The following is a 16,291-nucleotide window of genomic DNA, read 5'->3' on the forward strand; positions in this document are numbered from 1 at the left end:
TATTACCAATAATTGATAAGTTCGGGTTCAAACAGAAAGATTTGAAAGCAGATAAAATTGTGTATCTTATAATCGGCATGACTTTATCAGATGACAGTACTAATACTAAGATAAGGCTTGCGCATAGTTTCATACTTTAATTCAGTCACGGACCCGCGATATCACGGGTGTGTTCTAGTAGAATTTAAAAGTATATAAAAGAAAACAATATTGACGATCTAGTACCTTATACATAGGCAACAAAGTTTTCAGTTTAGTACAAATTTCTGTCCCTTTCTTTTCTTCATCTTGAATCGCACGTGCTATAACTTGTGGATCTAATGGCATCCAGATAGCTAAAGAAATGCATAAATATTTCAATCAAATATAGCCGTAAAATACAAACAATTATAGGGGGAGGGTTGAGATCTTAAAAACATGTTTAACCCCGCCGCATTTTTGCGCCTGTCCCAAGTCAGGAGCCTCTGGCCTTTGTTAGTGTTGTATTATTTTAATTTTAGTTTCTTGTGTACAATTTGGAAATTAGTATGGCGTTCATTATCACTGAACTAGTATATATTTGTTTAGGGGCCAGTTAAAGGACGCCTCCGGGTGCGGGAATTTCTCGCTACATTGAAGACCTGTTGGTGACCTTCTGCTGTTGTTTTTTTCTATGGTCGGGTTGTTGTCTCTTTGGCACATTCCCCATTTCCATTCTCAATTTTAATTATCTTTAAAAAGAAAGCTAAAAACAGTATATAATGGCGCTAATCATAAAATGAGTGCAGCCTCGTTTGTGTAAATCCAACCATCAGTGGGTTGGACATTATTTAGGTATATACATGCATAATCCTGATGACTGTGTTTCTGTGACATTATTTTGAAATATATTTCAACACACAAATCGGCATTTCGCTTAGTACTTGATTATGCGTCGATGAAATTATGATCAATTATTGCGAACCAAATGAAGCTTTTCCACAGATTTGTCTCCTATTATTGGTCAATCCTTTTAAATTTTTGGGGCAGTTCTATATTGTCCCATTAAATACAACACAGGGGCGAATCCAGTCATCTTTTTAAGGGGGTTCTAACCCAGAAGAAAAGGGAAACATTTCAAATATATACATGTATATACTCATTCAAATGCAGTGATGGTTTTGTTTTAGTAATATCTTATGATACATTTCACATGCTTGATAAATCTTTACATCAAAGGACATATGTAACCAAAGAACTAAATTTCTTAATATTGTTGTTTAAGGGTCGGGATGTGATTTACAAAGTATAATATACCAGAATAATGGGCAAAAAAATTATTAAGATAGACCGAAAATATTAAGAATAGAGAATAATGGAATGTTCAAATATAAAGAATAGAGAATAACGGCCAAGTAAAAGTAGTGGGGAAATGGCTTAAAATTTTAAGAATACAAAATTGAGGGATCCCAAGTCATGGCGTGTGATATATCCAAACTTTATTTTACTTAGTTACTAACCAAACTTTCATTTGTACCCCTCGAAAAAACATTGTCAACTTCGCCGCGGTTGACAATGTTTTCTAGGGGAAACAATCTAATCTACCACCCTCTCAGCTTTGTGTTATTTATATACTATAAACTTTAAAGGCCCGTCATGTAATATATCAATCCTCTTGTAAGGTAACAGGTTTTTCCATGTCAGCATTAGAACATTACGGACAGTAAAAGAAATCTACCATTTCCCCACATCATATGACCGCTTGAGCTAAATTTTAAATTATATAAAAAAAATGACTATAACTGTGTATCGTCTGTTGTGGCATTTCTATTTCATTAATGTATCCTAAATACTAGTACCTACATCCCATGGAATGAGGTCCGTGTTCTACGCAGTGCACCAATATAACTTCATCAGTATCTTTGTGAATAGTCTTCATATAAACTGAAATAAAACACTTTTCACTTGACATTAGCATTTATATTTAAACAAGATGCATGATCCTGAACAATTCACTGAGCCCCCTTTTTTATTATCAATAATACACTTATAAACCAAAAAACTTTTAATATCCTTATTTTTCCCCATAGGATATATCTTAAATCTTTCTTCAGAACCGACCAAAGCTTTATCCAGCAGGTAACTTAGTAAACAATAACTGTTTTAACTTTATTGTCTTCCATTCTTAATTTATAGGATATATTATCATCTCCAATTGTGACCATGTTTAAGCAGCTCTATTGTTAACCCAACTTTTAAATCGGAAGATCATGTTGTAAGCGTCGTTCTTTTAAAATTACATAATGCTAGGGGTGTTGTTTATATTCAATGGAGTAGGTATGATATAAATAAAATTACGGAGATGTGGTATGATTTTAAATGAGAGAACTATCCACCAATCTAATGAAAAACCGATCTCTCATCGCTCCCGTTTTCTGATATTTCGCGCGACATATCAGAAAACGGAAGAGATGAGAGATCGGTTTTTGATTAGATTGACTATCCACCAAAGTGCATAAACATGCATGGATGTAAACAACTATAGGCAAACGCACGGCCTTCAGCAATGAGCAAATCCGATTCTGTGTAGTCAGCATTAAAAAGGGTCCGACATAAAAAGGGTCATAATTTCACACATTTTAAAAATACGTAAAAATATAAATCCCATGACTTCTTTAATATGTACACAAGATGTACGTTAGATAATATTTTAATTGTTTTTATGAATTTGCTTTAGGGATTCTAACTATTTGCATTTCATGCAAATCTGCAAAATATGTTAACATAGCCTTATTTTACGATTTTTTTTTGTTCATCTCTCCTTACATCACATAGGCGGATTTAGGGGGGGCGGGGGGCCCGGGCCCCCCTTTTTGGGAAAAAATTTGGTTGCTTATATAGGGAATCACTGAAGCGTGACTGGAGCGGGCCCCCTCTTAGGTCAGTCAGTGGGCCCCCACTTATGAAAATTTCTGGATCCGCCACTGCATCAGTCCAGCATAGTCCTTACATCGGTCCAGCATATTAAACACCTAGCACACTGTTTTGTACAGAAGCCTTTTAGGGCCATGCTAGTCTACTTTTACAATTTGATATAACAAATTATTATTTTGATATAACAAATAACGGGGAATATTGCTATATGAAGCTGTTAGTTGCTTCACAATCTACACCGGGAATTACCCTTTATGTTTATAAAAATGTTTCTTCTACAAAACATTTAAAAAGAATGTGTTGTGTTATGTTAAGTTCAATGGAGGTTAGTGACCTTGACTCTTAACCGGTCCAAATGTACATAATCTTACGCATCAGCTTATTCTTTTTAACTGTGAATGAATATTTGATGCGTTTTAAATTTTATACATTGATGTAAACATACCGTTAACTAAATGTTTATAGAACACTTACAGTCTAATGCATTTTCAGACTCTTTGCTACCATCCATCGCTAAAACAACTCTTTTCCTCGAATTTTCAGCCATACTTCGTTCATTTACCTTTTTTGCGTAAAGATACTGTCATGTGATTTATTTAATGAATTCGTGTTGTAGTATTGATATGTTTGACTTGTGTGTTTCAACCGCTAGACATGGCCTTTATAACTGGGTCAAACTTATAAGTAAGACCATTCAATGTGAAATCATAAATTGGTGCGCACTAGTTATAGCCCTTTAATCTTTCAATTTTATCGGAAAAGGACATACCGTTTTTAAGTTGACTATTTTTGTACCGTTGGAAGTTACAAAGGACCATAAAAAAACCCTGCTTATGTTCAGAACGATTTATATTCAGTAGTTAAGTTATTAACCTTTGATAAAATAAAAAAAAATTAAAAGGAAGGCGAAAGATGTCAATTTAGGGACACTCAAATTCTAAAGTCTAAAATAACGCTGAAACAACATGACAAAAAAAGAAGAAGACCAACAGAAAAACACTGAAAACAACAGTACAAGAAACAGAAAATAAAAAAACCTACGACCTGAGCAAAACGAACCCATGCGCGGATCCAGGGGTTGGAACCCCCCCTTTTTTGGACGATCAATGCATTTGAATGGGGACATGTAATTAGAACCCCCCCCCCTTTTGTCCTGGGTTAGGACCCCCCCTTTTTTAAAATGGCTAGATCCGCCCCTGGCAACCTAACCGAAACTTGGGGTATTTCAGGTACTCTAGCTGAAAGGTCGGTAAGCTGATCCTGCTCCACATGCATCATGTATAGCACCCGTCGTTCTGAAGTTATGTTAGTACAAAACCGACAATAATTCTAAATGTGTGCCAATTTTCATGAAAACGTAAATAGTGCAATTTTTTTAAAATTTGATAAATATACAGCAAAAAATGATGTTTTTTTCTAAATATCTTAGCTATTCAAGTTTCAAGTATATACAAATTGCTTTTTTTTTAATCTGAAGTATCACAAGCGTTAGCCTTTCAAAAAGGCTATTCGACTCTTAGCTGATGAAAATGGAAAGTGCTCTCGCTTTGTAGATTAATTCATTTACTAGAATAGCCACGTGCATCAATCTGCAAATTTTACCACACACGTGAGGTCGCACGCTATGAATTTTATCGTTTAACGTTGTTGTTTACTCCAGAAGATTCGACTATTTATAGATAAAGGTTACCTGTGTAAAATCTAATTGCTAAAATAGAGAGGACAAATCCGATACTCTACGGGATTGAAGGACATTTACTTGGTTTGGATTGTCCTAAACAATCAATAAACTTTGATTATTCACGTCTCGTAATATCTTCCAATCAGGAAGCAAGAAAAATTCACGCACTATCTGACCATCGTTCAATTCTTAATCCTAGGAGTCGAGAATAATACATTTACTGCCGCTTTTATCCGGATTATGTTCATGTCAAATCCGGTTCGTCTCAGTAGCTTAACTGTTGTCTTACATATCCGGTTTTAGAAAAGGAGTTTGTTGTTGTTTTTAATTTGTATAGTATTTTTAGTAATCTCTAATGCCGTGACAGGTATTTGAAATGATTATGTGGTAATCATGAATAACTAGTTGGACTACAATGTGTAGAATAATAAACTAGCGCATTTCTGTCTTTCAAACAAAGTAGATTGAGTGTGTACATTGTAAGTTGTAACGTATCGTCTTATTTTGTTATTTTTTGTAGAGCACCTGTTACTAAACTTACTGCCAGAAAACACAGTTATTTATGATTATGTGACCTATATTTATTCAGGGGAGTAGGACTCATGAATTACAATCTACCAACACCCCAATTTTTTACAAACAAATATTGAAAATAAAAGACGACACCACATTTTCTAAAATTTTGTTTTGTTTTCCCTTGTCATTTTCAGGAATGTGTCCCCTTTCACACTTTAAAACTCCTATGTCATTGTTACATTGCACATACAGTCAACAAAGATATAGGACAGGAGTTGATTTCACAAAAAAAAACTTACTATTAAGATTGGTCTTACTCTTAAGGAGGTCTCATTGGGGGGGGGGGGGGTTCCAATCCCGGATCCCGCTTACTGTTTTGTCAGATTCCCGTATCCCACTTACTTATGTACGTAAGCAATTCTCATTTTTTTGTCATTTCCTGGGTCCCGCTAGACCTCATTTCCCGTTTTCCCGACACAATAATTTGACTCACGTGTCACGCTTACAAAAAATCGACAATCTGGCATCACGCTTAGACCCCAATGAGACCCACTCTTAAGTCATGAACAAATCAGTATACTTGCAATCAATCTTAGTCATAAGATTTTTTGTGAAATCGACTCCTGGTGTCCAATGTATATTACCTTCCTTAAGAATGCACAGATACAGCCTGTCATGTTTACATATAGAAACTTATAAAGACAACCTATGTCTTACACACAAATATACCTACGGTATAAATGTACATGTATGGCTTTAAAGGGTCAGTGTTATCACCATCTTCACAGCTGAACACCACTGAATAATAATAATAATAAAAGACACCAACACATAAGAAAATAAAAAAAACAGTTCTGTTGATTACATGATTGATTGTTTGTTGCTTAATGTCCAGTAGCAAATATCCCATGCATGTACAGGACAATAAGTAGTGATGTTACATAATGAAAAGCATTATGTATCATCACTGCTTACAAAATGTATTTTACTTCTTTATATCATTTTAAAATACCTAAACAGACAACTATTTTGAGAATCAAAATAAGCAGAGGCTTCTGAATTAGCATTAAATATTTTATTTCATTATCATTGAGCAAATTTTATGTATATTGATTACTCCACACTCTCTACCTTTCAGTAATTATAGCAAACATAATATAAATATATTATATATTTAGTAGTTTAAGACTTTAAGTGATTGCCTATAACACTGTTATTTAAATTTTGTATCAATCAATATTAAAGATTTCCGCATGTATTTTGTAGACGAAGATTGTATGCATGTATACGTAGAATGCAGATAAAATGGGTGAATTATCAAAAGACATATCTGTTATTAGTGTAGTATTGTTTATAGGAGCAGGTGCATTGGTATGTATTTGTATAACAGTTACCATTTTTGAGTACATTGTATAAACATGTATTGTGTACATTGCATGGCTAATAATTTGTAAAAACATAGTCTAGTGACATCAAGGAATACAAATGTAGTATCTTTCTATACAAATCCTTAATTAGATATAGACTCTTACTGTTTATGTAAACATTGATGGCCGAGTGGTATAAGTACATTTTTGTAATCTTTAAATAGCCAGTCAACACTGAGGACAGAAGTTGTGAGTTTGAACCCTGCTCATGCAGGTGTACTCAACTCCAATCTTAATTGACTAGGATTGTTAGTTTTCCTATAGAATGTGGGTGGTTTTCTCTTGCACTCTGGCTTCCTACACCAATAAAAACTGGCTGTCACAAAATAGCCCAAATGTGGTGCTTAAAAGTGGCATTAAAACACCAAAAAAAAATCAACCAGTCAATCAATACATTATACAAGTTACATCGCAAAATCAAGACAAACACAAAGTCTAGACTTAAATCATTTGAAAAACTTATAAATAAATACTAATGGTAAATGTTAGAAAGATATCTTTTGTCAGCAAAGCCTTAGGGATTTCAACAATAGATAGGTGCCTGAATTAAAATCAATGTCAAGCTTTAACACATCATAAATTTTGAATGAATTTGATGAAAACCATCACATGATAGTCGACAAAAATCTAAGTGCTCAACAAAAGACAAAACAATCTTGATATTAAAGGATTTATAATCTGGAATAAAGAGCTCAGCATGCCTTTCTACACTCTTAAAAGTGATGGTATCTGAATTGATTTTTTTATAGATTGTGTTATGGATGACATCATGTGATGCTATAATTTTAAGAAACAAGATGGTTTTCTTACTTTTCCTGTTTACCAGGATGCTATATAAAATGTCTTGTGAGAACACTGGTGATGTACAAATACATTTGATATTTCCCAACAGGACCCATGTATTGTATTGTATTGATGAGACAACTATCTGAGAAAGTCTAAATGACATGAATGTATGCATCTAAAAGTCACTGCACTTTTTACGTTTATCAAATCTTTTGGTACTGATATCTTCAATTTAATTGTGCATGAAAAATTTATCAGATTTCTCTCTTTTCAGGTATTTTTCCTTCTGTTTATACTAGCCAAGAGACAAATTATTAGATTTGCATGGAAGGCAACAAGACCACCACATGTATCCATTGGTCTGGATGCGCCAAAGGTAGGTTTTCTGTTCTGATATACAAACTCACTCTTACTCTTTGCAGTTTACTTAAATTAACAAAAATCAGGTATGAAATTCCATGCTGTTCACTCTGTAAAATTTCTGACATAGAGGCATTAATATTGTGGCTGGTTTTTTTTAAATGAGCTCAACATTGTAATCCACAAAAAAAATGATGTGAACATTTTCTTTGACCCTTTGATGCGTACAAAATTTTGAATTAGTTTTTCAATAAGTGAGTATTTACCGAAGAAAATTTAAATTTTGTGAACTTTTTGTGAAAAATTCTGATATGAGATTTTCTTCCTTTCCAATATAATTTGTAAAAATATTGTGAGGACTCATGCAGCTTCCCAACAATACCTGATAAGATGACATATACATGTACTAATTACATTGATGTATTTGAAAAAGCTGAAATGAAAATATAATTCATGGTTATTTTATTCCTCAAATCTGTTGTGGAACTATCAAGAGATGAATCAATCAATAAGTCAAAATGTGTATTTATAAGCATTTGATATTGATGTGTGAAAAAAAAGAATATGAAGTAAATGAACATTTTTAAAAACTTAAATATCTCTAGCTTAATCTCATTTAGAAGGGAGGTTTTCTAATTCACAAGCAAAATCTTGTTAGAAAAGGAAAATATTGAACAATGAAAATCTATGTTATTTTTTATTATTCATTGATAGGATCTAAAAGAGAAGATTTTAAGCCAGTTGGAAAGGACAGCACATATTAGGCATGAACCATTATTACTGAACCCAAAGGTTTCAGAAACAGCTAAAACAGGTAAAAGCTACATTTTTTCAGTTGGTATTCCTCTAACATTGACTCAAAAATATGCACGTTAAAAATAGAAGGCATATTTGATAATGTGTTATTATTTTCTTATTGAAGAGTGGAAATATGTTAAGAGATTTAAAAGTATGTTAAGGGAGGTTCACAGATACATTTTATGTGACTATAACAAAAAATTCTCACTTCTGGGCACAATTTTATTAAAATTACTCATTTCATAATCATGTTTATCAAGCCATTTTTAGCAGATTTCTATAAAAAGAAAGACAACTCTAACTGTAATGTAGAAATGCCATTTCATATATATTTTATTCTCTTTTAAATTAGAATATATCATTTCATTTAAGAAAACAATGTGCAAGATCTGTAATTGATTGTTGAATTTTATTTATGATTTCAGTTCCTAATCATTATTACTACAGAATGAAAGCAGTAGATGCCTTTTCTAAATTTGGTGAGTATTTCATGAATATTGAAAATTTGCATTGATTTAAGATGGAGTTCGAGAGCATGAAAAGGTAATATCAAATTAGCTGAGTGGAACAAACACTAATGTCAAAATGATTTATAACATGTCTGACAATATGTGTTTAATAGAGATAATTACCATTAGGACAATTGAGGGTTTTCTGTTGGTTGAGACTTGATAGACAATTAATAATGATCAATTTTCAGTATTCTGCTTTTGGCTTGTTAATTTAAAAAGGAATTTGAGGCACTTGGATTTTTGTTGTCATGAAAATATATTGTTCACAAAATAAATTTGGTAAGGTGCACTATCCCTAAAAAAATGTAGTATAGTAATAAAATTAATGGTACCAATTTTCTTGCACCAGATGCGCATTTCGACAATACATGTCTCTTCAGTGATGCTCATGGCCAAAATATTTGAAATCCAAAGCTTATATAAAAGATGAAGAGCTATATTATAGGTTACATAACAACCAATTTTGTGTCTAGTTATGTAATATAATTCCTAGTTAACAGGAGCTTACCCTTAAATCAAATAAAAGGTCCATATCTGACTTTAGAATTTCATCTTGTTGACATCGAAAGGTGGATGTTAATACTTTATGATAAGCAAAGAAAGTTGGCATATCATACCTTCTCCTTTGACAAGTGACAAAATATAATATTGCATGATACAATATATCCGAAAAAATAATTTTGTACAACAAAATTAAAATATTTGCTGTTTTTTTTTCCAGATGAAGTTCTAAAAGAAGAAGAACCAGATTCTATAGGCAGACATCCATCAAAGAATGTAAGAGGATATCTGTTTGGTCTTTATACAGAATATCTGAGTACGTCATCTGAAGATCTCATACATAAGTTCTGTGATTCATATGAAAATGCTAGACATGATCCTAACGACTTTGGTGAAGATCAGTATAACAATTACATGGTACTTTTAGAAGAACTTATAACATGTTTAAGAGTGGGTCTCAGAAAGAAGCGTGGTATGCCGTTAGAAAAAGCCTCTAAGCTTGAAACTGAGGTTATTTTTGACTCAGAAAGAAAGGGTATTGTTAAAACAAAGACAAATGTTCATCCTGATAAAGCGGAGACTAAAGGAAAGAGTGGAACAAGACCTGGAGAAATAAGATACAGGTCTAGAACAGATAGTAGTGTTCATTCTAGTTTACTGGACAGTGGTCATTCTAGTCAAAGTAGTGCCAGTATTGAATTAACTACAAGTACAAGAGGTGGTAGCACAGAAAGAGATAATAAAGAATCTCAGAACAAGACTGATACTTCTTGTTAAATATATAATACTCATGAGATGATTATAATGAATGATGTAATAGTTATGAACACTTTTCGGCAATTAAAGCTTTGATTTACATTGTTCTACAAACATTTTGTAGTCTAGTGTATAAATGTATGTACTCTCTAAGTTAAATAAATATTGCTATAATTACAATATAATTGGTAATTTGTTTTGTTCGGATGCATCACAATATACTGGTACTATAAATTAAGAAATTATTGCCATGTTTTTAAGAATGCTAATGCGACTTGGTGATTATCACAATAATATATAAGTGTTCATAAGTGTTTCTTGTTTTTATATAGATTAGACCGTAGGTTTTCCTGTTTGGATGGTTTTACACTAATAATTTTTGGAGCCTTTTGTAGCTTGATGTTCGGTATGAGCAAAGGCTCCGTGATGAAGACCATACCTTGACCTATAATGGATTACTTTTACAAATTGTGACTTGGATGGAGAGTTGTCTTATTGGCACTCACACCACATCTTCTTATATCTAAGAATTCTCATTCTGATAACTGGCCGTTTCTGATGTGGCATCCATCAGTTGTCATCTCTTAACATTTCCAAAAAAACTTTTATGAAACTACCGGACCAAACATGACCAAATCATTATTTGGAGATTTTGTATAAAAAAATGTATTCTTTGATCTTGCAATCTAACCAACATGGACAACGTGACTGAAAATAGAACATATAGGAAAAATGCAAGTTTTGTTTGTTATCTTTAAAAAATCCACTATACATTTTGTGGAGAAAATCTGACATGGCAGAAATGATCAGAATATTGAGTCTAACTTGGACTATTATATTTAAGTTAGTATAAAATTGTTGAGTGTTGAGCATAAGTTAATATAACAGTCCTTGTTGAGTCTACTAACTGACCATCAACATCAAAACAGTCAGACACATGCTATAGGAGTTATTGCCCTTAAATGACGTATCTAACAAATTCTCTACATTCAAAACAAGATCTAACAGTGAAACATTATTGTCTGTATCTTTGGTCATGTTGGTTGACTCATTGTTGAAGTTATTGCACTTAAATAACAATTTTTACCTTTCTTTTTCGTTGTTTGCTTTTTAATCGAAACATATGAAATATAGAAAGAAATTTAAATACTAGTAGCTGAAATGAACAGAAAAAAATCAGATCTAGAAATAAGTCTTCATAGCACAAATTGCCAGGTAAGAACAGATCTACAAGCTTGTTATCATTGTAGAAATTATCATAACTCATATACGAGTTATTGCCCTTTGATGAGTATTTGTACCTGTTTCTGCAAAATCTCTCATAGATTAAGAAATACTGTGAACAGAAAAAAAATGTCTGTCGAATACTCATAGGAGTCTTCTCTTAATGGACGACTTATGCCTTTTACATTTTGAGCAAAAATTATAAAAGAAAAAATATAAAAGAAAAATGTAAACAGTAAAAATGTCGAGTAAGACTAAAACAAATTTAACTCCCCAAGCTGGACGAAATTGTACCATCACGAAGGACGCTCCTTAAATTCCTCGAAAGCCTTGGTAGTCATCACTTCGGTGTTGTCAATGAATATCAATTATATTGTTATTTTTATAAGTTTCCTGTTACAAAACTTTGAATTTTTCGAAAAACTAAGGATTATCTTATCCCAGGAATAGATTACCTTAGCCTTTATTTTGGCACAACTTTTTGGAATTTTTGGGTCCTCAATGCCCTTCAACTTAGTACTTGTTTGGATTTATAGATATCTTGATCTAAGCGTCACTTGAGAGTCTTGTGTACTCGAAACGGGCGTCTGGCGTATTAAATTATAATCCTGGACAAGTGGTACCTGTGGTTACTATTTACCTCGATTTAGGCTCAAGAGGTTTCTACAAAATCCTTAGATATTGTCAAGAATGGTGGTCTCTGGGTAGCATATTCGATTTGAAGGTGAGAGGTCATGGATTTGACCCCGGTCGTGCGAAACCAGACGTTAAAATGAGAGTTTCTGCTTCTCCGATAAGCAGGTGGCTTTTTTAGGATAAGAAAACAGACAAGTCAACTCGGAGTGTTCCTTTGATCCCTTTTTTAAACAGTACTATTTGTGTTGCCTGTTTGCTTTTAATTTGTTAAGAATTGTAACAAAACAATGTTCATGTTATTATTTTCTCAATAACATCATTTGCAGTTGGATCTATAAATATGTCAACATAGCAAAAATTGTCTGTCAATTATATATTGTTCTCTTAATGGACGAGTTTTTGTTCCCTTTTATATTTTTGGCAAACATTATAAAAGAAAAAAATACAGTTAATATGTCTAGCAAGACAATATCAAATGTGTGGCTCTCTAAAGCTCGACACAATTTTTACCATCAGGAATGACACATCCTTTTCTCGAAACCCTTGATCTACCTCAAATTAAGCTCATTAGTCTCTTATAAAATCCATAGATATTGTTAAGAACGGTGGTCTCGGGGTAGCATGTTTACCTTGAGAGTGGGAGGTCCTGGGTTCGATCCTGGTAGTGTCAAACCAAAGACTTGAACAATGATAATTGCTGCTTTTCCGCTAAGCAGGTGGCATAAAGGAATTTAAGACTAGGAACTAGTGTTCAAATTCAGGGGAAAATAGACTGGTACTCGAGTCGTAGTGACAAAAATGTGTCAATATATTATGGTGACTTGTCTTCAAACGGACTGTTACCCTGTGAGCCGTAGCACGTAAAATCGGATTCAGCGTTTTAACTAGTGCAAAACTGAAAAGCAGTGCTATATGCTCATCCTGAATATTTAGTTTGCCACTGCTGGACTTTAAACAGAGTTAGATATCATGATTCCTTATTGAACGGTTATGTTTCTTTGACCCCATTTTTTGACAGTATTTATTGTTGCCTGTATACATTTCGTTTGTTAAAAATCGTTACATTTTTCATCTAGCATTCTAATGCAACAACGTTTGTAACGTTCCTTTTGATTGGATAACGTCACTTTCTTACATGGCATCAATTGACAATTGATGCTATGGGACGTACGCGCAAGCGCAGACGGCATATCACAGATTTTGAATACATGTTTTAACGTTGTTTTCTGTCAGTTTCATTAGAATGGAGATAACAATATTGTATTTTAAGCTCCGACGGCATCAATTTGGGATTTGATGGTCGCAAATACCCGTTTACTGTCTCCGCTAACGCGTCGCCAGTAAACTCAATTTGAGACCATCAAATCCCCAATTGATGCCGTCGGAGCTTAAAATACAATACAGTTATCTCCTAAGTATATGGTAACATTTCATATCCCCCAAGACTGTTTGTATTGATAAACAGAAAACTCTAGTCCATTTTCTGGGTGTTTATGATAACATATCAGTGTACCAAATACCGAGCAGATACAACATTGAGCAAATAGACCAAAAAACCATCCCAACTATAGGACAGCGGATGCGTCACGGTCGTTTATATCAAAATAAACTATCATACCACATCACCTCATTTTTATATCAGTATCGCTTAAATGTATGTCCAAAGGTTTCAAAATATTTACATTCTGTGTCGCAAAGAAAGAGATAATAAAGAATCACAGAACAAGACTGATACGTCTTGTTGAATATAATACTCATGAGATGACTATAATCAATGATGCAATAGTCATAAACACTTTTTTGTCAATTAAAGCTTTGATTTATATTGTTCTACTGAAATTTTGTAGTCCAGTGTATAACTGCATGTACTCTCTATTTAAATTGATAAAATTGTCTGTCAAATACTCATAGGAGTCTTTCTCTTAAAGAACGATTTATGCCTTTTACGTTTTGTGCAAAAATTATGAATAAAAAATGTAAACAGTAAAAATGTCTAGCAAGACAAAGTCAAGTGACTCTCTAAGCGTGACGCAATTTTACCATCACGAAGAACGCCTCTTTCCTCGAAAGCCTTGATCTACCTCGATTCAGGCTCAAGAGGCTCCTACAAAATCTTTAGTGTTCAGAGTGGTGGTTTCTGGTTAGCATTTTCGCCTAGAGTGTGAGAAGTCCTCGGTTGGACCCCGGTCGTGTCAAACCAGACTGGAAAAATGATAGTTGCTGCTTCTCCGATAAGCAGGTGGCTTTTATGGACAAGAAAACATACTGGTCAAGTCGTAGTGACAATTTTGTGTGAGGGTAGGGATTACAAGTCTGTAGGCAGACTGTTACGCACAGCGCTAGCACGTTTTAAATCGGATTCAGCATATCGAACGAAACTGGGCTGATATCACGTTTAAATATGTGCTCCTCCTAAATATGTATGTAGTTTGCCACTGGACTGTCCAACGTTATACAGCCATTCGTCATCATCCTTTAATGCACGGTAATGTTCCTTTGTCCCCATTTTAAGACGGTACTAGACTATTTGAGTTGCCTGTTTGCTTTTAATTTGTTAAAAAACTGTAACAGTTTATAAGTCAACTAGGTTAAGGGGGAGTCGGGATCCCGCTTACATGTTTAACCCCGCCACATTCTGTATGAATGTGCCTGTCCCAAGTCAGGTGCCTGTAATTCAGTGGTTGTCGTTTGGTTATGGGCTACATATTTGTTTTTCGTTCAATTTTTGTACATAAATTAGGCCGTTTGTTTTCTCGTTTGAATTGTTCTACATTGCCATTTCGGAGCCTTTTATAGCTATGCGGTATGGGCTTTGCTCATTCTTGAAGGCCGTACGGTGACCTTAAATAGACTGGTACTCGAGTCGGAGTGACAAAAAATATGTCAATATATGGTGACTTGTCTTCAAACGGACTGTTACCCTGTGAGGTATCGGATTCAGCGTTTCAACTAGTGCAAAACTGAAAAACAGTGCGTATATTGACATATACTCATCCTGAATATTTAGTTAGCCACTGGACGATAAACCGCATTAGATATCATCATTCCTTACTGAACGGTTATGTTCCTTTGACCCCATTTTTTGACAGTATTTATTGTTGCCTGTATGCATTACATTTGTTAAAAATCGCTACATTTTTCATCCAGCAGTATATGGTAACATTTCATATTCCCCAAGACTGTTTGTATTGATAAACAGAAAACTCTAGTCCATTTTCTGGGTGTTTATGATAACATATCAGTGTTCCAAATACCGAGCAGATACAACATTGAGGAAATAGACCATAAAACAATCCCCACTATAGGACAGCGGATGAGTCACGGTCGTTTATATCAAAATAAACTATCATACCACATCATCTCATTTTTATATCAGTATCGCTTAAATACATGTCCAAAGGTTTCAAAATATTTACATTCTATGTCGCAAAGAAAGAGATTATAAAGAATCACAGAACAAGACTGATACTTCTTGTTGAATATAATACTCATGAGATGACTATAATCAATGATACAATAGTCATAAACACTTGTTTGTCAATTAAAGCTTTGATTTATATTGTTCTACTGAAATTTTGTAGTCCAGTGTATAACTGCATGTACTCTCTATTTAAATTGATAAAATTGTCTGTCAAATACTCATAGGAGTCTTTCTCTTAAAGAACGATTTATGCCTTTTACGTTTTGTGCAAAAATTATGAATAAAAAATGTAAACAGTAAAAATGTCTAGCAAGACAAAGTCAAGTGACTCTCTAAGCGTGACGCAATTTTACCATCACGAAGAACGCCTCTTTCCTCGAAAGCCTTGATCTACCTCGATTCAGGCTCAAGAGGCTCCTACAAAATCTTTAGTGTTCAGAGTGGTGGTTTCTGGTTAGCATTTTCGCCTAGAGTGTGAGAAGTCCTCGGTTGGACTCCGGTCGTGTCAAACCAGACTGGAAAAATGATAGTTGCTGCTTCTCCGATAAGCAGGTGGCTTTTATGGACAAGAAAACATACTGGTCAAGTCGTAGTGACAATTTTGTGTGAGGGTAGGGATTACAAGTCTGTAGGCAGACTGTTACGCACAGCGCTAGCACGTTTTAAATCGGATTCAGCATATCGAACGAAACTGGGCTGATATCACGTTTAAATATGTGCTCCTCCTAAATATGTTTGTAGTTTGCCACTGGACTGTCCAACGTTATACAGCCATTCGTCA

General features: G+C 33.9%; 1 protein-coding gene and 1 long non-coding RNA gene across 5 annotated transcripts; one reads left to right on the top strand and one right to left on the bottom strand.

Annotated features, from left to right (window-relative positions):
• Window positions 1-283: 283 nt before the first annotated feature.
• Window positions 284-3,479, bottom strand: LOC143072734 (uncharacterized). The gene is made up of 3 exons (XR_012977288.1): window positions 3,367-3,479; window positions 1,822-1,902; window positions 284-335 (listed from the first exon to the last, which is right to left on the bottom strand). It is a non-coding gene; the product is annotated as an uncharacterized LOC143072734 (long non-coding RNA).
• A 1,372-nt stretch (window positions 3,480-4,851) lies between these two features.
• Window positions 4,852-10,421, top strand: LOC143072732 (protein C1orf43 homolog). 4 transcript variants are annotated; one of them, XM_076247826.1, is made up of 6 exons: window positions 4,852-4,940; window positions 6,356-6,460; window positions 7,577-7,678; window positions 8,377-8,476; window positions 8,886-8,939; window positions 9,694-10,421. In XM_076247826.1, the coding sequence occupies exons 2-6, from the start codon at window positions 6,395-6,397 to the stop codon at window positions 10,248-10,250; spliced, it is 879 nt and encodes a 292-aa protein (XP_076103941.1). In that variant the 5' UTR covers window positions 4,852-4,940; window positions 6,356-6,394; the 3' UTR covers window positions 10,251-10,421. The 4 variants fall into 4 exon arrangements, with proteins under 4 accessions (XP_076103941.1, XP_076103942.1, XP_076103940.1 ...); XM_076247827.1 differs by having other exon boundaries at window positions 4,868-5,052; XM_076247825.1 differs by having other exon boundaries at window positions 4,888-5,045.
• The last annotated feature ends 5,870 nt before the right edge of the window (window positions 10,422-16,291 follow it).

The sequence above is a fragment of the Mytilus galloprovincialis genome, chromosome 4 (genome assembly GCF_965363235.1).
Source record: "Mytilus galloprovincialis chromosome 4, xbMytGall1.hap1.1, whole genome shotgun sequence".
NCBI classification, from domain to species: domain Eukaryota; kingdom Metazoa; phylum Mollusca; class Bivalvia; order Mytilida; family Mytilidae; genus Mytilus; species Mytilus galloprovincialis.

Bases quoted from the DNA above. Each gene is read 5' to 3' on its own strand.
- LOC143072732 (XM_076247826.1), top strand. From the start codon at position 6,395: ATGGGTGAATTATCAAAAGACATATCTGTTATTAGTGTAGTATTGTTT. The intron at 6,461-7,576 runs GTATGTATTTGT...CTCTCTTTTCAG, and splicing joins TTATAGGAGCAGGTGCATTG to GTATTTTTCCTTCTGTTTAT. The intron at 7,679-8,376 runs GTAGGTTTTCTG...ATTCATTGATAG, and splicing joins TTGGTCTGGATGCGCCAAAG to GATCTAAAAGAGAAGATTTT.